Raw genomic sequence first — 22,024 nt, 5'->3', positions numbered from 1 at the left:
ATCCAGGCTTAATTAATCACACATGGGAATACAAAACAGATCCAGACACTCATAATCGAATACCATACAATTGAATACAACAATCTTTTACTGTGGCTCAGTGCCATTTTTATCTGACACAGCTTAAGGGTGGCACGGTAGCATAGTGGTTAGCACAGTTGCTTCACAGCACCAGGGATACTGGTTCGATTCCCGGCTTGGTCACTGTGCGGAATCTGCATATTCTACTCGTGTCGACGTGGGTTTCCTCCAGGTGCTCCGGTTTCCGCCCACAAAAGTCCTGAAAGACGTGCTTGTTAGATGAATTGGACATTCTGAATTCTCCCTCCATGTACCCGAACAGGCGCCGGAATGTGGCGACAAGGGGATTTTCGCAGTAACTTCATTGCAGTGTTAATGTCAGCCAACTTGTGACACTAATAAAGATTATTAATATTCTGTGTCCTGAGGAAATTTTACTGTTACAGGTTCTATATAAACGCAAGTTGCTGTTCGTGACTTTTATTGAATTTCAACAGAATCAAAGTAAACAGAATGGTTCAAGTCATGTTCTTGCCCGGTCTTATCCCCATTCGTTGCCTTTGTCCTGCCTGGGTTTTTGATTTGGCAAATGATCAGAGACTCTAAATACTTCTTGTCAAATCCTATGAGGAGATGGCAACACAAATCTGGAAATTTAATGGGAGCCAACATTCCTGGAATCCTTCCCCATTGCCAGGCCAGTCTTGCTTACAGCAACCTTGTCTCAGACCTTGTGGATGACCATCAAAATAAAGAGATTGTTTGTCTGCACCATTTCTTCCTTATGACCAGCCCCTCCCTTGCAACTCCGTCTAGAGGCCCGGTTTGTTCCAGCTGAAGGACTGAAAAATAATTGTTTCTGGTTCTTGTTTGCCACTTTCCAATTGGTGGTCACTGGGAAACACATATTGAGCCCCATCACCATACTAGTTCTGCCCTCGTGTTTCATGCAGGTGGTCTTTATCTTGGTCCGATTAAAGAGAAAATGGTGGGTATTTACCCCTGCGAGTTGTCAGCATACTAGTCCCAACTCTTTGAGCTAACGTGAAATGAATGGTGCAAAAAGGTGACTCCCCCTGTCTTCTGTCATATTTTGACAACTTCTGAAAAAGGGTTAGCCAACTGCAGTGAACTTGAATCTTTCTTCTGCCCAGACAAATATTAAAACATCCGGACCCTTATGTTTTGCATACAATACTTTCCTTTCTGCTTCACATTGGTTGAAATGCAGAATTTAGAAGTTGACCTCGACCTGAAGTTTTGCATAAAATAGCTGCCCGAATCCACTCCTGACTTGAGCAGAACACTTCTTTGGTTAAAAGTTGTCGAGCAGTGCTCACTATCTTGATGCTTCAAGTCTGTAGCAAAGTGCAGGACATCTTATTTGTAAAATGATACTGCGGGGTTGAAGTTATAAGTTGAAATTTCTCTCAGCAAGTGTGCAAGGTTAAATGCAGCCGGGGGGATGGGGGGGGAGATGGGGGGGGGGGGGGGGATGGGGGGGGAGATGGGGGGGGGGTTTGCTGAGTCGGCTAGAGAGTAGAGGTGTGCTACAACAGGCCCCAGTGTACTTGTTCGATTGTCATAGGTTCATAATCTCCATTCCCGATCCAGTGACTCCTCCTGAAAACTGCATTGAATGGACATTGGATGAGGAAGATATTGGGCTTTGTTGCGATGCTTCACTGTCCAAGTTGTCAAATACAGACTGGCCATTTGGTCGAAGGCCAAATCAGTTACATAGCTCTTAGGAAGCAGAGGCTCAGCAATGATATCACTTGGAACCAAGGAGTCAAGTAATTGAGAAATGGATCACAGAACTAAGGAGCAGATTGCATTTTCAATCTAGTGGCAGGACCTTTGGTTTTTTTTTTCTGGGTCTTGGAAGCTGATTGCTCTGTTCAAACGCACTATCGGCAGCAGATCATTGATGACATATTTTCAGCACTCTTTTGGAAAATCCCAATGGTCTGGTAATGCCCCTTGAAGTAGGATAGCTCAAAGCTCACTTGAGGTGGCCGACTTCTTGGTCACTGCATTCAGGGATTCAATGGTATGGTATGACAATGAACTCATCTTGGTCGACAGCCTTGGGTGAGGTCTGACCTTGGGCGGCACGCACCTCAAAAGAAGGAAGAACTTTTCTCTGAAATTGCGACCTACCAAGCCGTAGAGGATGGGGTTCAGGCAGCTGTTGAAGTAGGCCACACAGATTGTGAATGGTATGGAAGTGTCAATGACTTCCGGAATGTGGCAACTTTTGATAATCTTCAGCTGGGAAAGGACATCCATGAAAGCGAATATCTGAAATGGAAGCCAACACAAAATGAACGACACCACGACGGCCTTAATCAGCTTAAATGCTTCATTGCCCACAGGCTTGCTTCTTTCGATCTGGTAGGCCTGCACTAGGCTCTTCAAAATTAGGGAGTAACAGATCAAAATAATTAGCAGAGGAATTAGAAACCCCAGCAGGTTCTTCAACAAAGCAAGGCCAAATACCCATTGGTTCCTGTTCTGCTTAGGGTAATGGAAAGCACAGATGGTTTTATTCCAGTCGGAGTAGTGAACAGCGTCACGGAAAAACATGGCAGGCAGGCTTGCTAAGCCAGCCAGAATCCAGACCATGATGCAAGCCATCCAAGCATGGACTAAGGTGCGTTTGGTCCTCGATTTCATGGGATGCACAATGGCAAGATAGCGGTCAACACTGAGACAGGTGACCAGGAAGATACTGGCGTTCATGTTCAGCAGCAGGACAGTGGCACTCATCTTGCACAGGAAGACCCCAAAGGGCCAGTGGTACTCCATGGCCGTGGAGGCCGCCCAGAGCGGCAAGGTGATCACAAAGGTCAGGTCGGCCAGCGCCAGATTCAGCAGAAAGATATTGGCGACCGTTTTCAGCTTCAGGTAATAATAAATAACAATGATGACCATGCTGTTTCCCAAAACTCCTATCACAAAGATGATGCTGTAAACGACAGGGATCATCAGGAAAATGTAAGTGTATCTCCCACCGATTATGCAAGTCAGGTTTGCCTTCACTGAGGTATCCTCCATGGAATTGTTCAGTGAGGTTTCTTCCATGCCCAGTGTAAGTTCAGATGGTAATTTGTGAAAAATGCTGGCGTTTTTAGCCATCTCCATCCAATTCATAACCTGTAGGCAGAAAAAGGTATGACGTTATTACATTTGTAAAAGACAGTTAAATTATGTTAGCCTTTTCCCTGAAAACGTGTTTCAGGTTAATGCACCGGTTCCCTTCTAGAAGATGAAATGCTGGACGGCATGTGGCACAATGGTTAGCGCTGAGGACCCGGGTTCGAATCCCGGCCGTGGGTCACTGTCCGTGTGGCGTTTGCACATTCACCCCCACAACTCAAAGATGTGCAGGGTAGGTGGATTGGCCACGCTATATTGCCCCTTAATTGGAAAAAACAAATTGGGTGCTCTAAGTTTATAAAGAAAGTTAGAAGATGAAATACCCGAGGCACCTCAGCATTAAAAGGGACATCCGTCCTCATAAAAAAATACCTTGGTTCAGTGGACATCATAGTTTTATATCGTGTCACTTTTCAGGCAGATAAGGGGATAGTGTTGGGAGTGGAGTGGACATAGAAGATCAGCCATGACCTTATGGAATAGGCTAAATGGGATGTGTGTCTTACTCCTGCTCTCATTAGTCTTAGCCTCCATTGACTTCAGTAAAAAGTAAAATCAGGCACTTTGTACAACCAATGTTTGAACCAAACCCATCAGTTTCCCACCCGGCATATTTTGTGACATTACACAGCATCTCTACAGAGCTTCCTTCAGGAAACTGGACGAGATTAGATAATTCAGCCAAGCCTGAGAGGCTGGTGAAACTGTCTGACGGGCATTTAGAAAGTTTGTTCCATATTTGTTCCATAGAATCCCTACAGTGCAGAAGGAGGCCTTTTGGCCCATTGAGTCTGCACTGACCCTCCGAAAGAGCACCCCACCTAACCTTTGGACACTACGGGCAAAATTCTCCGCCCCCCACGACGGGTGGGAGAATAGCGGGAGGGCCTTCCCGACATTTTTGCTGCCCTCCCGCTATTCTCCCCCCCCCCCCCCGCCGAAGTCCCGACACGAATCGCTGCCGCCGTTTTTTTACGGCCGGCAGCGATTCTCAGCTGTTAGATGGGCCGAAGTCCCAGCCCTTTACGCCGTTTTTATGAACGGCAAACACACCTGGTCTTGCCGTTCGTAAAAACGGCGTGACTAACTCGCTATTAATAACCATGGCACCGATTGGCACGGCCGTACCACGGCCGTGCCAAGGGTGCCATGGGCCCGCGATCGGTGGGCACCGATCGCGGGCAGCGGGCCCGATGCCCGCGCACTACTTGTCCTTCCGCCGCCCCGCAGTATCCATTCGCGGGGCGGCTGAGGGGCAACTCGGCCCACGCATGCGCGGGTTTCGCGCAAAAACGCGATGACGTCACCCGCGCATGCGCGGGTTGGAGTCTTCCAAACTGCGCATGCGCGGCTGACGTCATATGACGCGTCAGCCGGCGCTAACTCCGGCAAGCGGGCTTAACGATTTTCGTTAAGCCCGTCTTGCCGGAGCCTACGGCGTCGGGCTGCTAGCCCCGACCGGGGACCAGAATCGGTCCCCGGTCGGGAAGGGGCGCGCTGCCGTAAAACCCGCCCGGGTTTTACGCCAGCTTTACGATTTCTCCCGTTTTGGGAGAATCGCGCCCTAAGTGTCATTTTTATCATGGCCAATCCACCTAAACTGCACGTCTTTGGACTGTGAGAGGAAACGCGAGCACCCATGCAGACTCGGGGAGAGTGCACAAACTCCACACAGATAGTTACTCAAGGCTGGCATTGAACCCGGGTCCCTGGCATTGTGAGGCAGCAGAGCTAACCACTGTGCCACCATGCCACCCAGAACAAGAAAAAAGAAATGGAAAAACGTTCAGGGCTCTGGGGAAAGAACAGGGCAGTGAGATTTATTTGATAGTTCCTTCAAAGAGCTGGCAGAGGCAAGATTTGCTGAATGGTCTCCTACTGTGTTTATCCTTTTATAATTTCTATAGTTTCAACTGGAAAAATGTGAAATTTAATTCTGAGCCAAAATATATCTTTTTTAAAACTCTGATGTATCAATAACCTTAATATTTAGTGCCTAAACTTTTACACCACATTCCAAATATGTCATTATCAATACAACCTATTTCCACATAAAATTGTTAAAAGACCTTTAACAACATCCCAGTATTTGATATACCTGTTTGATGAAAGCTTGCTGATCAGCTACCTTAAGTAAATGGTCAATAATCATGTCCAAAGCACTTTTAGTTGTTGAATTTAATGTTCTAATGAAGTGACAAAAACGTTCTGGGAATCAAACCCACAGATGTCGAAAATGAGGAATCAATGTTCCCTCACTTGCCGACACGTCATGACATGGAATGCAAATTTGAATTGTCAGGAATAGCTTGTTCGTCACGTCCATCTTTAGGGTCAGTGAAGTGGACAGAAGGCTTACGATTAATGACATCTGAGGGGTATCTCAGGTGTATTAAACTGCTGTCAAAATGCCACGGTAATTTATAGGTAGCAAATGTGGAGCGTGAATTCCTTCACACAAATGACCCATAAAGCAAAGCTGATACACTTAAGGGTGTAATATGTCCATATTCAAACAAAATACCAAGTTGATGTGAAAATAGATGAGTGTTTTTCCTTCACCTACAGGGAGCTGTTAATCTGCAATACAGTCAAGTTCAGCGTTCATTTGATTTCTTATGTCATTAAGGAAAGAAAACAGCACTACACACTAACAGTGCATGCACTGTACAAGTTCCAGGCGGCCCACAACCCGAGTGTAATCCATCTTACTGATGTCTCATTCCTTCTTGCCTGTTGAATACTGCATTACTTACAACTCTGCAGTGAATGAATACCCACTGGGATCAGGCAAATTTAACAGTCCTCATTCCAAGATCATAGATTTAAAACATGGGGAAGAATTTCACGTGCGACGTGCATGCTTGGCGGGCGGGACCTAAAGCGGCCACGATTCCCCGTCCCGCCTGAGATCAATTGAGAATTGACATTACGCTGGCTGGCCACTTAAGTGGCACTCAGCCTAAACCATGGCCACGTTGGGCCAGCGAAGTCACCAAGGGTGGGCGATGTGTCCAATGGTGGCGTGCTGCAGAGTTGAAAGGCAGAAGCCATTGAGGAATCACTGCCTGCTCAATGGTTAGCACTGGGGGACCATAGCAGGCAGGAGGGGAGTTCCTGCGACCATTAGGCCCCCTCCCTCTTTCTTTCCTGTCCTCCTCCTCAGAGGAGATGTTCCCTGCTGAGTAAACAATACCCATCTGCGTCATGTCCCGGGTGCTAAAAACAAGGGTGGCGATGGGTCCAGGGGTGGCAATTTTTGGGGTTTCGGAAGACCCGGGAGTCCAGGGGGAGAAAGAGGCCGATGTTTTGTCCTTTGCTTCCCTGATAGCCCGGCGACGAATACTATTGGCGTGGAGCGACTCAAAGCCCCCGAAGACTGAGTTGTGGCTTGCGGACATGTCGAGTTTCCTGGGTGTGGAAAAAATTAAGTTCGCCTTGAGGGCATCTGTACAGGGGTTCACCCGGAGGTGGCAACCATTTATTGACTTCTTTGCGGGAGAGTGAGCGTCAGCGGGGGGGGGGGGGGGGGGGGGGGGGGGGGGGGGGGGGGGTAGAGTAGAGTAGAGTAGAGTAGGAGGGATAAAATGGCATGTAGTAACGGTGGGAGAGGAGCGGGCTTGTGCAGTATGTTACGATTGAAGTATTGAATGTACGTGGATGTTTGCACATTTTTGCCTTTTTTGCTTTCTTTCTGTTGATGTCTGCAACTGTTTACAAAGCCAAAAACTACCTCAATAAAATTGTTTATTAAAAAAAAAACAATACCCATCTGTAGATAGGCAGGCAGGGCTGAACAATGCCCAATGGTGACAGGGGAAACCAAACCTAATGTCCTGAGAGTTGCGCACTGTGCTCAGCCCAACACAGAAAAAACTCTCAAAGCCCCAGAACACTACCTCAAGTCACTCCCTGAAACTCTCAACAGGTTGTCCACCCATGTGTGGATGAATGTAATGAAATGATATTCAAATCATGAAGCCATGCAGCTCAGAAGGAGGCCATTCAACCCATTTGTGCCTATTTTGGCTCTTTGAAGGGCTAACAATTAGTCCCACTCCCTGTTTCTTCATCACAATCCTGCAAAGGTTCTCTTCAGAAGAATATCATGGGAAAACCACAACCTGGAGGTTCCCCTCCAAGTCACTCAAAATCCTGACTTTGAAATATATCACCGTTCCGTCACGGCCTCCAAATCATGGAATTCTCTCCCTAACAGCACAGTGGGTGTATCTACACCTCAGGGACTGCAGCGGTTCAAGAAGGCAACTCACCACCACCGTCTCAAAGGCAACTAGGGATGGGCAATAAATTCTGGCCTTGCCAGAGATGACCACATCTTGCAAATTCATTTTAAAAATACATATTTACCTTCTGCTCGCTCACAGCAGGCTGAAGCCATTGACTTCAATGGAAACAAAATTAGGGTGCATTAGAAATTGAGTCTGTGATTCACCATTGCCTGTATTGTGCTTCTGTTAAAGCACAAAAATTAATTGAAAAGCAAACTCATTGCAACATTCCTACATTACCACAGTGACCACACTGGAATGAAAATACTTCATTGGCTGTAAACTGTTTTAAGATGGTCAACGGCCACAAAATGTGCAAAGGTGTTGCAAGTCCATAGAATCTCTACAGCTCAGAAGGAGGCCATTCGGCCCATTGAGCCTGCACTGACCCTCTGAAAGAGCACTCTGCCTAGGCCCACTCCTTTGTCCAATCCCCGTAACCCCACCTTATCTCACATATTCAGCCACTAGGGGGCAATTTAGCATGGCCAATCCACCTAACCTGCATTATCTTTGGACTGTGGGAGGAAACTGGAGCACCCGGAGGAAACACACGCAGACACAGGGGAGAAGGTGCAAATTTCACACCCACAGTTACCCAAGGCAGAAATCGAACCCTGCTCCCTGGCACCACGAGGCAGCAGTGCTAACTACCGTGCCACCCTTTCTTTCACTCTTGCGTTCAAACTGATTTGACATGAATATGTAAATATCTGTGAACTAACATTGAACTCGGCCATGCTATTTAAAGATAAAGGTAGATTTTCTCTCGCCGTCATACATGGGGCATCACCCCTCTCTGCCACAGTACACTCGAGAGATGGCGCTCAGTACTCTTGGATTCCTCTTTGACCTCTTATGAAAGTGATGGATTATGTCCATTTCAGGACGCAGCATGTTTAATGTGCTTTTGATCTGCCTGAAACAAATCCCCTCCCTCCGAGGTCTTGTGCTGTTTACCTGATCTAAAAGGTTTGACAGGTCAGTAATGCAAAGCCTTCACACAAATGTGCCATACTGTTAGCAATAAATGCAGGAAGGTTCCTTGGGCAATGCTCAAAGGTCAAGTTACCTCAAGGGCTTTTGGTACATTATTCATGTCGATGTGTGAAAAACTGTAATGGAAAACAGCTGAATAAATGTCATCCCTCGTAACAATTTATATTTATTTGGGATAAAGCTGCAAAGTACAGTGTGGAAAATGGCTTAACTTAATCGGTGACTTATAAACCTAGACACTCTTAAAAAAGTGATTGCTCGCACTTCTGGTTGATTCCTCATAGATTTTTGATTCTATCTCAATATAGTCATGAAGTTATGAAACAAAAAGTTTGGTCTAATATATATTCTCCTTTTGCTTTCCCGAATCCAGTACTTACATTTAAAAGCTAGTTTTGGTGGAATATTTTTAACCATTAACACTTTTCTGACTATTTAAGGCCCAGTGTAACAAGAGAAATCAACCTTCTGTTCAGTTTTTTGATAATTATCCTGCCCTTTTTGGCTTCAGTGATGTATCTCTGGTCCTCTCACTTTTGTGAATCAAAAGCAAACGGAGAAATGGGGCTGGATTTTCTGTGCTGGGGAACTTATTATTTGCAGTGGCGGTGTTAAAGCTAATGGCAGACAACGACGCATGATTACCAACACCACCCAGTCTGCTGGATCCTGTTCTGGGACACAGGGAACACATTTTATTGAATAGTTTTTGTCTAGTGTTTATTATACACTTTAGGAGCCGACATTCTGATATTGATGAGGTCTATGTTAGCAAACCATCTTGGAGAAGTTGGTGGCATAGTGGTAAAGTCGATTGCACTAAAAATCCACAGGCCCAGGCTAACATGGGGGAGGGAGGGGAGGACATGGTTTCAAATCTCACCGCAGCTACAGAATTGAAGTTCAACAAATAAAGGAAATGAAAGCTAGCGTCTCTAATGATGACCATGCAACAATCAATGATTGTTGTAGAAACCCATCTGGTTCATTAATGTTATTTAATGAAGGAAATCTGCCATCCTTACCTGGTCTGCCCTACGTACGACTCCAGATCCGTGGCAATGTGGTTGACTCTTAATTGCCCATCTGAAATGGCTGAACAAGCCACTCAGTTCAAGGGGCAATGGGGGTTGGGTACCAAATGCTGGCGTAGCCAGCAATGCTCACACACCAGGAAAGGATGAATAAAAACATCACTGTACTTTTAGATGCATTCTGGCATTTTCTTTTAGGATCAGCCCCTGGCTAGTATGATCAGAGGAATGGTAATCAACCAAAACTTGCAACCATAGAATTGGCCGTGTATTTGTGAGCTCCAACAATATGCGCTCCTCTGAGAACCCTGGCCTCCTTCATCCTTGAACATTAGCAGCTGTACCTTCAGCTGTCTAGGCTCTAAACATTGCAATTTTGCCTTTCTGTCTCCTTTAAGATGCTCGTTGAAAACTTTCACATTGATCATGTGTTTGACGAGTTGTCCTTTGATCTCCTTCTTTGGCCTGGCGCCATTTTGCTGCCAGCTGTGTAGGGCGGAAGGACATCTTACTCTGGTAAAAGTACTGCAGATAAATACAAGTTGAGGGGAAGCGGTGACGTCGTGGTATTGTCACTGTGCTAGTAAACCAGTAATGTGCGAGTAATGCTCTGGCTATCCAGGTTCAAATCCCGCCATTGCAGATGGTGACATTTGAATTCAATAAAAATCCTGAATTAAAAATGCCTGATGACGACCATGAAACCATTGTCGATTGGCGGAAAAAAAACATCTGGTTCACTAATGTCCTTCAGGGAAGGAAGTCCGCTTGCATTCCTTACCTGGTCTGGCCTACTGGTCACTCCAGGCCCACAACAATGTGGTTGACTCTTAATTGTCCCCTCAAGGACAATTAGTGATGGTCAATAAATGCTGGCACAGATTGTGACGCCCACATCGCATGAACATATTGAAAAAAGGTTGTTGCTGCTTTTGGAAATATTCAGTCTGATGTCGGCCACGCTCCCAAAAAGTCATAATTTGTCTTTTTACAGACGCTGCACATTTCGACAACTCTTTTTATTTCTGATTCCCCAGCTTTTTAGCAGTTTTAATTTTATATTTTAAAATGGCTGCAGAGATCCCAGGACCAAAGAGGTGATAGATTTTCTCCTGAGAGTTCTGGCGGCCATCCTGGGATTATGAGCAGGTGCTTCAGCCTCGAGGAGAAAACCTCCAGAGAGAGGGACAACCAGAGAAAGATTGACAAGGACGAAAGGTGTATATTCAATACGGGTCGCAACTTCAGGATATCCGAAAACGTTTTACAGCTAAAGAAGTTATTTTTGTTGCAACGTGGAAATACTGCAGCCAACCCAGCCACAGAAGGCCCCAACATGCAGCAATGATATAATCGGTTTCTAGCGATGTTAAGTGAGAGATAACCATTAGCCGGGACACCCAGAGAAAATTAGCTGCCTGTATCTTCTTCAAAATAGAAATTTAGAAAATAGAAGCAGGAGGAGGCCATTCGGTCCTTTGAGGCGGCCCCGCCATTCAGTTATCCAAAATAGCACCATGGAATCTTTTTACATCTACTTGAGAAGAATTGGATGCTTCTTTCATTTGACACCTCAATCAACGAGTTACGATAAAGAGTGAAATAATGTGGGTGGGGTGTGGGGGCGGAGAGGGCGGTGGGGGGGGGGGGGGGGGGGGGGGGCTCCAGGGCCACTATGTGTGAATCACAATGGCCTGCTGTATTGGGTGTGAGGGGAAAAACAGAAATTTCGCCGGGCGTCAAACCTGTTGCGAACCTTGCGACCCGCCCCGCCCCAGCCAGTTGTCCCCGATGAGGTTCACGCCCAGAAGGGGCGGGAATATTCAAACGCCTCATTTAACTTCATTTCAAAATCATTATCGGGCAGCGATCCTGATCCGCCGGCCTCCTAGGATGCTCCAGCCTCTCCCAGCCGGGAGTCAAACTTGCGTGAATTGGAGCAAGTCCTGACAAGTGGGGACCTGGTGTCTTACGCTCTGAGGGGGATCCTTCAGGGGAGGTGTGGAATGGGGGGGGGGGGGCGCTTGGGGTGGGCTGGAGGGGCTCAGGTCAGGGTCTTTCCCAGGATGACTGTCGTGTGGCAGGCCTTCCCTCTGTAGTTTTGAAAATCTTTAAACTGTCTATCAGCATGTCAAGTCATAGTTAAAAGTCTTCCCTCTGATGTGTTCGAATGGTTTGATGTCTCATGTCAAGTTCAAAGATCTGTCAGAAGGTGAAAGTGTTCTCTCTCTAACCTTAAAGCCTTTAAACTCTGTCCCAGAGTCCCTGTGAAGAAGATGAAACATTTGAAGTGCTTTTTTCCACAGTGATTTTCAATTTCCTTTACCTTTTTCAAGCTTCTCAGCATGCTTAGAAGTCTAAAAGCTTTGAACTTTATTGTTTCCATTCCATTACATGGTCTATTGCCTTTTATAAGCCTCTTGGAGAGACCTTCTAAAGTGTCACGTGAGTGTTTTTAGCGAACTTTGCACCAAGGAGTGATATGAGACGCAGGCTAAGCATGGAATTCGGGAGGGGAAGAGAATGTTTGGGGAACGAGAGTGGAGAGTGCCTGGGAAAGGGGTAGAATGTCTGCGGAATTGAAATGGGGCTATTGTAGATGAGTGTCTTAGAGGGTGTGGGCAGTGTTCACGGTAGGGTCCTGGGGCGGAGGTGGGGTCAACTCTGAACTGGTGATAGGAGGGAGCGGTCACAGCTTGTGGGGAGTGGAATACAATAGGGTGGCAGGTCCAGGGTGAGGATTTGGTAGCTGAAGGTCCCATGGGTGAGGTCAGTGTGGATAACAGGAGAGGCAGGTCAGGATGGGCATGGTAATGGGTGTCATCTCTAAGGGGAAGAAATGCATATGGAAGTGGGTCCCAAGATAATGGGAGCAGGTTCAAGGGTGACAGGAGGGAGAGAAAATACATTGGCTGGGGCAAGGGTGAAGGGGAAGGAGTTGGGGCTGCCAGGGGTAAGTAGAAGTTAGTGAAGTGAGTCAGCAAGGTGACCAGGCAATTCGTCGGTGAGATCCCTGGGAGTGGGAGGAGTGTCATTTTGAGTGGGTGGAGGTCAAAGACAATCCAAGTGGCCAAATAAGGGGACAGCCAAATAATTCTGAGGTAACTGGATGTAAAACATGCCCAGTTATTTTCTCCTCCCTCTGGTAAAGTCCTCAATGCAGCAGGTTTGTTCCTGACTTCTGGGTGTCAAAACATTGGAGTTCCAGCAAGGTGTGGGGCTGCCATTCACTCTGCCATTTTCCATTGGCTACATTCAGAGGCAGGAATGAAGGGAGGAGGGAGGTGGATGCCACCGAGGGGCATGGCTGGTGGACAGCAGTCAACTTGCACCACCAAATCCTTATCTTCCTCGGTGATTGGTCATGGCTGACAAGGACTCCTGTGGTTACTCTTTCAATGATGCCAAGGCAATGGTCTTTCTACAGAGTCTCGAGGGTATTCGAGGCGAGTGGAATAATCTCAGAAGAAGACTTCTTGGACATAGCTCTTACCATGCTGGTCAAAGAGCGAAGCCTCTATTCACAGGTTGAGTATGAACGAGAATAATATACGACTCTGGTTCTCCAGGATGGCTTTCACCTGGACGGGGTGGGGCGGCGATGCCATGTCTCGACAGAGTCCAGGTCAAGGGTGTAGCACTTGCCTGCGGGCCTTGAGGGAAACCTGTAAAGCTCATACTCATGAAATATATCACTTCAATTAATTCACACATTGACTGAGGCATCGAAGATGCAGGCTGCTGGCATCTTGCCTTGGTAATGGCTCTCATCCATTTGGGGAGAAGGGGGATCCGTCGCAGGTGACACAGGGCCAGGAGGAGTAAAGTCCTGAGCATGCAGAAGAAGCAGAGTTTGGCAAACAGTTATGCTGCAACGGTGAGCATTGGCCCAACCATGAGTGTATCACCGGCGGTGCCCTTACCTAGAGATGAAGGAAAGACAATGCTGGAGGTGCCCACATACATCCTGGGATGCAGTTGTTGACATCTGTGAGCTTCTGTAGTACGAACCGTAAGAACTCTGGAAGAATAATAATGCAGAGCTCCTGGTTTTCATTAAGTGAGTGGCTGTCTGGGTGCGGTTTAAATATAGTGCAAGGACCTTTGACCCCCATAGGCTAACAACATGGTGGGTGATTTCCTGACCACCCCACCACGTGATTTTTCATGCACCTCAAGGATGCATAATTAATGAGCTGAACCATGGAAAATCACGTTTGATCCCCCGTCATGTTGGAATCACAACAACTTTCCCACCCGCTTCCAGTCTTAAACTCCAGGATGGATGATTCTTCCCACACAGAGTATGACACTGGCATTTACTTCTTTGTTTTTTTCTTGGGATGTGGGTGTCCCTGACAAAGTTAGCATTTAATAATAATAATCTTTATTGTCACAAGTAGGCATACATTAACACTGCAATGAAGTTACTGTGAAAAGCCCCTAGTCGCCACATTCCGGCGCCCGTTCGGGAACACTGAGGGAGAATTCAGAATGTCCAAATTACTGAACAAGCACGTCTTTTATTTCTCATCTCTAATTGCCTTTGAGCTGAGGACTTTTCTGCCCCATTTCAGGGGGCAATTAAGAATCAGCATCATTGTGTTGGCCTGGGATAACAAATAGGCCAGACTTCCGTCCCATGAGTGAATTAGATGGGTTAGAACATAGAACAGTACAGCACAGAACAGGCCCTTCGGCCCTCGATGTTGTGCCGAGCAATGATCACCCTACTCAAACTCACGTATCCACCCTATACCCGTAACCCAACAACCTCCCCCCCCCTCCCTTAACCTTACTTTTTACGACACTACGGGCAATTTAGCATGGCCAATCCACCTAACCCGCACATCTTTGGACTGTGGGAGGAAACCGGAGCACCCGGAGGAAACCCACGCACACACGGGGAGGACGTGCAGACTCCGCACAGACAGTGACCCAGCCGGGAACTGAAGCTGGGACCCTGGAGCTGTGAAGCATTGATGCTAACCACCATGCTACCGTGCTGCCGGTTGTTATGACAATCACCATTACTAGGACTCAATTTCAATTCTAGACGAACTGAATTTAAATTCCCACCAGCTGCCATGGTGGGATTTGAACCCATATCCCCAGTCCATTAGCCAGTCCAGTGCCACTATCTTTCCCAAAATTGAGGGAATGTGTGCGACACAAAAAGCCCGTTTTCTCAGTTTTACAGTGAAAACTCAGCAATGTTCATTATTCCAGGAGGAAGCCATGAGGTACAAGAAACAGACTGAAGAGCTGAAGATCCAGGTGAATGGAAAGGAGGACCATTGAAAGGAAAAGCTGTCGAACTTTCCAATCTGCGAGTGGAAAGTGAAACCATGGGTAGGATTCCAACCCACCCCGCTCCTGATTGTGGGATTGTGGGATCTCTGGTCCCGCCGATGGCAATGGCGTTTTGCATGGCTCGGCTGTCCCAACACGCTGAGAAATACACCACAGGGGTCGCCTTCAGCGGGTCCGGAAGATCCTGTCGGTGGGAAGGTGCTCCATGATGAGCACAATTATAGAACTGAAACAAGTTAAGGCTGCGCCGAGGACAGACCTGGCGAGCAGTGAAACCTAAAGGAAGGATTGGGACAAAGCTCTGCTGCAGATAGAGAGGGAAAAGATAGAAATCAGGTCAGAACATATAAATCCAACACTGAAACTCATGGGAACAGCACCATGCACCAATGCATAGCTGCATCTTGGATACGTACACAGTTATGAGTTTCTGTTGAACTATACATGTCTCCATACCTCTCCGAGAAACACCAATCAACCTTTCCATCACTTTAGCACCAGTTGTTCATTCATCATTTCCTTAGAAGGGAGACAAGATAATGTCAATGACTTAAGTGGCACCAGGCTGTCCTTCCCCATCAGGTACATACAATTCATGAATGGTGAGATGTGCAAATCATCAAGTGCCCTTGAAGACTAATTCTGCGCTTATAGGTGGAAATGTGAGTTGGAAAAGTGTCATCAATGTTTCCAGCGGTTGTCCTTTGAAGAATTGAGATCCAAGGACACAAAGATATTGAGAGGGAAACGGTACGAGAGGAAGGAAAGTGGGTGAAGGCTGTTTAATTGGCAAAGGATGTACATTGGCAAGAGTGTCCAGCCTTACCTTATAGCCACCTTTGCGAGGTCTTTAAGCTCTTCCCATAATGATTGACAGTTTTTGGGATGGGTTGAGAGTGGGAAAGGGGTGGGGAGCAGAGGGAGTTTTACATCTAACACTGATCTCCCACACAGAGAGCCTTTGTCATTATCTTTCAATGTGTCCTGCTCTTGGTGACAAGCAAACTTGCTCTTCAGTGCTTGATTTCTGCTGAAAGAACTTCCAGTGAAGACTGGACTAGAGCACAAGACCAGAGAGGTCAAAACCCTTTTGCTTGTTCGTCACTCTTGATTGTCCATCCATTCAGCTGCATGGAGAACCCCCCATTTGCACTAAGGGACCTCCTTGGAGGTGAGGTGCTTTCGACTCACTGCTGCTTTGGAAAGGTCTGTTTTTGATGGTCTTTGGATGAGCTGCTGCAATCAAGGAGGGCAGAAGATTTGGCCACTGAACTCTGCCAGGGGTGTTGAGGCTGTAGTTGCAGTGTTTAAAGCCTGCAAACATGACCAAGGTACAGAGCAGGGACTGAAAGCAGGGGAAGGGGGAGGAGGAAGAGGAAGAAGTCTCTATGCATAAAGCCCTGCCCCTAACAGATTGCCATCTCACCCAGGAGCAAAACATGAAGCAACACAGATGGTGATCAAGGTAGCGGTTACTGAACTGTGCCACCTTCTTCAACAGAATCAGCCCGTACGTTTCCTCTTGAGATACTGCAGCACTGTCCTGGAGATTGACCTTAAATTTCTCACGCGAATCTGGGATAGTTGCTAACTCTTTGATTCAGTTCTGAGCCTTGGTGTGAGGTGAAAATCCACCCAAGTATATTTATATGGTGTCTTCAAGCTTGCTGCATCAGGATCCTGTAAGGCCTCACCTAATTGCCATGGATTTACATTTTTACTGCTTGTTCGTTCACTTGATGTGGGTGTTACTGGCTATACCACCATTTATTGCCCATTCCGGATTGCCCCTGATAAGGCGGTGGGGAGTTGCTCTCTTGAACTGCTGCAGTCCGTGTGGTGCAGGTACATCCACAGTGCTGTTCGGGAGGGATGTCTTGAATTTTGACCCAGCAACAGTGAAGGGACGGTGACGTATTTCCAAGTCAGGATGGTGAGTGGCTTGGAGGGGGACCTGGAGATATTGTTATTCCCATTCACTTACTGCCCTTGTCCTTCTAAGTGGTAGAGGCTCTAGGCTTGAGGGTTAAAAAGAAAGCTCACCAGCACCTTCTCAAGGGTAAGTAGGGATGGGCAATAAAAGCTGGAATTATGAGCAATGTCCGCATCTGAAGAGTCAATAAAATGTTATTTACTGGTTCTGATTTTTTGCATTATTCATATATTTTCCTTGTTTATTATTGACCTGGAAGTTGCCGTGCAGAACATTATGTTTTTTGAGTTTTGGACATTTTACAGGCATTATTCTGCTACCTATCAGGTTGAGTCACAATGCAGCATATTGATCCTTTGATACAAGTTACCAAGTTGCACAAGTTCCTTCCCACACTTCTACTGCAGTCCCTTTGCGCCAAGCTCAGTTCCCAAATTCCAGGCCACCCCCCCAGGCGAAGGAAAACTATCAGAGGCTGAACCTTGCTGTCCTACTCAAATATCCCTTCCTCCTGTTGCATCAAGGAGAAACATTGACAGAGGCCTAGTTAAAATGAAAAGGTTGTGGCAGGTGAGAAGGGGGCTTGGTGCAAGGCAGACCTGCAACAGCGGCAACTGAAAAGGCCAAGGATCAGCTATGGGCTCGATATGGGTTAGGCTGAGGCTTGCGTCTCAGGCTGAAGGTTGTGGGTTCAAACCTCACTCCACAATCTTGAGCAAAAAAATTTACGCTGATGCGCTGGTGTCAGTATCGAGGGAGAGCTGCACTGTCAGAGGTGCTTCCTTTCTGATGGGATGCTAAGCTGCAGCAGTGCCTACCCGCCCAGGTGGCGGGAGCTTGCTTTGTGAAAAGCGGCTTCTGTGTTTCCCCCATTACAACAGTGCAAAAAATTTATTGAAAGGGGCTTTATGATTATAAGTACTTCATTTTTTTTACAGCTGTTGTTCACTATTGGAATACATTTAGATTGTATTAACCTGAGAAATGGGCATCTTGACAAATACATGAATAGGACGGGAATAGAAGGATACAGACCCCGGAAGTGCAGACAATTTTAGTTTAGACGGGCAGCATGGTCGGCGCAGGCTTGGAGGGCCGAAGGGCCTGTTCCTGTGCTGTACGTTTCTTTGTTCTTTGACAGATAGAAGTAAAAATTCAATGGTTCAATGGGGTTAACGTGTAATTTCTATTTTACTGTTCTCAATCAAACACTGAGACTGAGGCGAGGGAAGATATAAAATATGGTCAAGGTTGGGGCTGGTTTAGCTCACTGCGCTAAATCTCTGGCTTTTAAAGCAGACCAAGCAGGCCAGCAGCACGGTTCGATTCCCGTACCAGCCTCCCCGGACAGGCGCCGGAATGTGGCGACTAGGGGCTTTTCGCAGTAACTTCATTGAAGCCTACTCGTGACAATAAAGCGATTTTCATTTCATTTCAACTTCTGAAGATCAGGCGACAGGGCGTAATAGCAGAAACTGAGGTGCTTGCCCGAGCTGGCACGTGCCGTACTGAGACAGGACTGAATTGGGCTGGTCACGGAGGTGGAACGCCTATCACTTGCGAGTCTGCTGCGGAGAGCTTAAGTCTGCGGTGTGCTCTCATATCGGTCAAAGGAAGCACAACAAGGACACTCTGAAGGATTCGCTGAGGAGTTTTGATACTGACTTTGAGCTCTGGGAGGAGCTCACCCAGGATCAGTGCTGTGGTACAAACAAATAAAAATGAGGCCTCCCTCCAAAGCAAACACTTGTCCAAGGCAGAGAATAAACGCAAGGAGAGTAAATCCCAAGCCAGCAACCTGTTCAAAACTCAATCACCTGTGGTAACCCTGTCCTATTTGTAGCAGAACCTTCCAGGATCAGCTCAGTCTTACCAGTCACCTATGTCCCCATCAGAACCCCACCAAATATTTTTTTTTTTTTTTTTAAATAAATTTAGAATATCCAATTCATTTTTTCCAATTAAGGGGCAATTTAACGTGGCCAATCCACCTAACGTGCACATCTTTGGGTTGTGGGGGTGAAACCCACGCAGACACGGGGAGAATGTGTAAACTCCTCACAGACAGTGACCCAGGGCCGGGATTCGAACCCGGGTCCTCAGCGCCGTAGGCAGCAATGCTAACCACTGTGCCACCGTGCCGCCCAGAACCCCACCAAATATGGCAGATGATGAACATGGTCATCTTGCCTGGAAGTACGAAATGGAGAATTAAGGTTTGTGCATGGGTAGGGGTTAATACCCCAGACCTCCATCCCTTTCACCGGAATTTCACTTTGTACCGATCGTGCCTGCTCTCCCTTTCTCAGCCAGCGTTGAGCAGGCGGCAATTTGTAACCTCACATTCTCAATCGCTCACCTTTATCTCACCCTCTCTGCCAGGGCCCTGCAATGCTTACTACCTACCACCAGGTGGCAGGCGGCTTCCAGTCCAGATAATTGCAACTAAGGGAGGACAAAGCCTGAAGCCAAAGGACTGCTTCACCTCGGGGAGCAGACGAGTATGGAGAGAAGTACTCACTGGATGAAGTAACTGCTCACGATACCGAGAGCAGAAAATTCCACTTCTAAATGGGGCAGTTTATCTTTTAAATAGGATACCCAGAAATTTCTGGAATATAAACACTTCATGAAAAGTCTTATCTTTAATAATGCATTTTCCTGAACAGTTCTGAATTTGCTTTATCCCCAGTCATGTGCCGGCGTACCCTGGGTTTAATTTGAAGTAATGATACAACTCGATATCCGCCGGGATTGTCCGGCCTCCCCCGCGGAGTGTTTTCCGGCGGTGGGGGCGACACCCCATTGGCTGCTGGCGGTATCTTCCTGGCTTGCTGAAGTCTGCATTGTTTTGTGTGGCTCGCTGCCCCACCGCTGGAGAACCCGTCATGGGAGGAGTGAGGGGGGGAGGGAGGGGTCACCATTGGCAGGACTGGAAGACCCGACTTGCGGGATGGTTCGGAAAATTCCACCCAATGTTTAAGCTTGTACTCTCTTAATGCTGGGAGACTAAAGATGATCTGATTGAGGTGCTTAAGGTGATTGAATAATTTGATAGGCTGGATATTGAGATTGATGGCATGTTGGCACAGTGGTTAGCACTGCTGCCTCACAGCGCCAGAGACCTGGGCCGGGATTCTCCCCTACCCGGTGGGGCGGGGGGTGTCGGCGTGTCGGAGTGGCGTGAACCACTCTGGGGTCGGGCCGCCCCAAAGGTGCGGAGAATCGGGGCCAAGACCTCACATTGAGGGGCTAGGCCCGGACCGGAGTGGTCTCACTTCGCCGGCTGGCGTGAACGGCCTTTGGCGCCACGCCCGCCGGGGCCGAAATGACTTAGCAGGCCGACGTAAGTCCGTGCATGCTCTGGAGCGTCAGCGGCTGCTGACGTCATACCGGCGCATACGCAGGGGAGGGAAGGGGGCCCGCCGACCGGTGCGGTGCGAATCCCGCCCCCGCCGAATCTCAGGTGGTGGAGAATTCGGGACACGGCGGGGGCAGGATTTACGCCGGCCCTGGGCAATTTTCCGACCCCCAGGGGGTCAGAGAATCCCGCCCCTGGGTTCAATTCCGGCTTCGGGTGACTGTCTGTGTGGAGTTTGCACTTTCTTCAAATAGCCGCGTGGGTTTCCTCCGGATGCTCCGGTTTCCTTCCAGAGTCCAAAGATGAGCTGGTTCTGCGTATTGGCCATGCTAAATTGCACATTAGTGCCCAAAGATGTGCCGCAGTTAAATAGGTCAACTCACCCCCACCTTCTGAAGAGCAATTAGGGATGGGCAATAAACGCTGGCCTAACCAGCGATGCCCACATCCCGTAAATCAATTAAAAAATCGGTCAGGTGGATTGGCCATGATTAATGCGCAGGGTTAAGGGGATAGGACAGGGGAGTGGGCCTAGGTAGGGTGCTCTTTCAGAGGGTTGGTGCAGACAAGATGGGCTGAATGGCCTCCTTCTACACTGTAGGGATTATATGGAAACCATTTCCTCTCATGGGCCGAGTCCCAAACAAGAAGAATAATACTAAAATTAGAGCTGAGAAGTTCAGGCGTAATGTCTCAAAATATTTCAAGTAAAAAAACCCGGGAAGTGTTATCTCTCCCTCAGAAGACTGTCAAATCTAGATTGCTAGATTTTTAAGTAAGAGTATTAAAGGATATGGGGGGTGGCGTTTGGGGTTGGGAGTACAGAGGAGGGGGAGTCGGGGGGAAGAGCTATAGTAGACGTCTGTGGGTGACCCTAGAGGAAGAGATGAGGATGCTGGGTTCAGAGGCCGGTTGGGCTGAAGGTTGTGTTATTCCTTGTGTCTGAATAAAACTCATAGTGTTCGAGTTGAAGTAGATGCTTTATTTGTATGAGTTTGTTCTCTTTCCAGCATTTATACTATGTTACATCTGTGCTGCCTGTCTGTATTCTGCTCACCAGCTACCGTTCCTGTGAAGAGTCTCTGATTTCCTGGGCGGAATTCTCCCATTCAGCGGCAGAGTGTCCACGCTGTCGGAAACGCCGTCACGTTTCACAACAGTGTGAACGGGCCACTGGGAGTACCGATTCTGGCCCCTACAGGGGGCTAGCACGGCATTGGAGCGGTTCACACTGCTCCAGCCTCCTATTCTGGTGTGAACTGTGTGCCGCATCAACCCGCGCATTCACTGTAGCCTCACTCAACGTGCCGGCCTCGACGCAACATGGGGCATGAGTTTAGGGGCCGGCGCATAAGAAAATAGGCCTGGGATGCGAGAGGCCAGCCCGACGATCGGTGGGCACCGATCGAGGGCCAGGCCCCATCGGAGACACCCTCCGGCGTCAGAGCCCCCCCTCCCCCCCCACAGACTTTCCCCCCCGGATCGTGGCTTGCGCATGCGCAGAACGATCTGCGCCCCAAACTTCTTTTTCAATTGCGCATGCACGGATTGCGCATGTGCAGAATGATCTGAGTCCAATATGGCTATTTTCAACTGCGCATGCATGGCTTCTGTTTCCTGCGCATGCGCAGACCCAGATTTGCGTCCTTTGTTCCCCGGACTGTTGAAAATGTGCTCAGACGCCATTTTATCGTGGATTTTGGCGTTTCTTTCTTGATAAAAAGTTAATGTTACTTTTTTCTTTTGATCTGCACTTTTCAATCGTGATTTCCAGCGTTAAACCTTTCTGTTCTGGTAATGATTGTTTAAGTTTCACATCACTCATTCCCTGTGCAATTTGGTCTCAAAGCATTGAATGTCTTAAAGCAGCATTGTTACTGGTGTTACAGTGACCTTCAAATTTTTTGAG

At 47.7% G+C, this 22,024-nt stretch overlaps 2 protein-coding genes across 2 annotated transcripts in view; both read right to left on the bottom strand.

Moving 5' to 3' along the window:
- Positions 1-22,024, bottom strand: part of LOC119976260 (carboxypeptidase B-like) — a 61,416-nt gene that overhangs the window by 26,489 nt on the left and 12,903 nt on the right. The window lies entirely within an intron of this gene.
- The window catches only part of agtr1a (angiotensin II receptor, type 1a), a 33,226-nt gene continuing 12,781 nt past the window's right edge, over positions 1,580-22,024 (bottom strand). Inside the window, exon 2 of the mRNA XM_038816627.1 lies at positions 1,580-3,180. Coding sequence (XP_038672555.1) covers positions 2,020-3,177 — 1,158 coding nt within the window. The 5' untranslated portion in view covers positions 3,178-3,180 and the 3' untranslated portion in view covers positions 1,580-2,019. The remainder of the gene's footprint in view (positions 3,181-22,024) is intronic.

The sequence above is a fragment of the Scyliorhinus canicula genome, chromosome 13 (genome assembly GCF_902713615.1).
Source record: "Scyliorhinus canicula chromosome 13, sScyCan1.1, whole genome shotgun sequence".
In the NCBI taxonomy this organism is placed as follows: Eukaryota; Metazoa; Chordata; class Chondrichthyes; order Carcharhiniformes; family Scyliorhinidae; genus Scyliorhinus; species Scyliorhinus canicula.
Note: the sequence above shows the minus strand (reverse complement) of the source record. Positions and strands in the feature narration are given on the sequence as shown.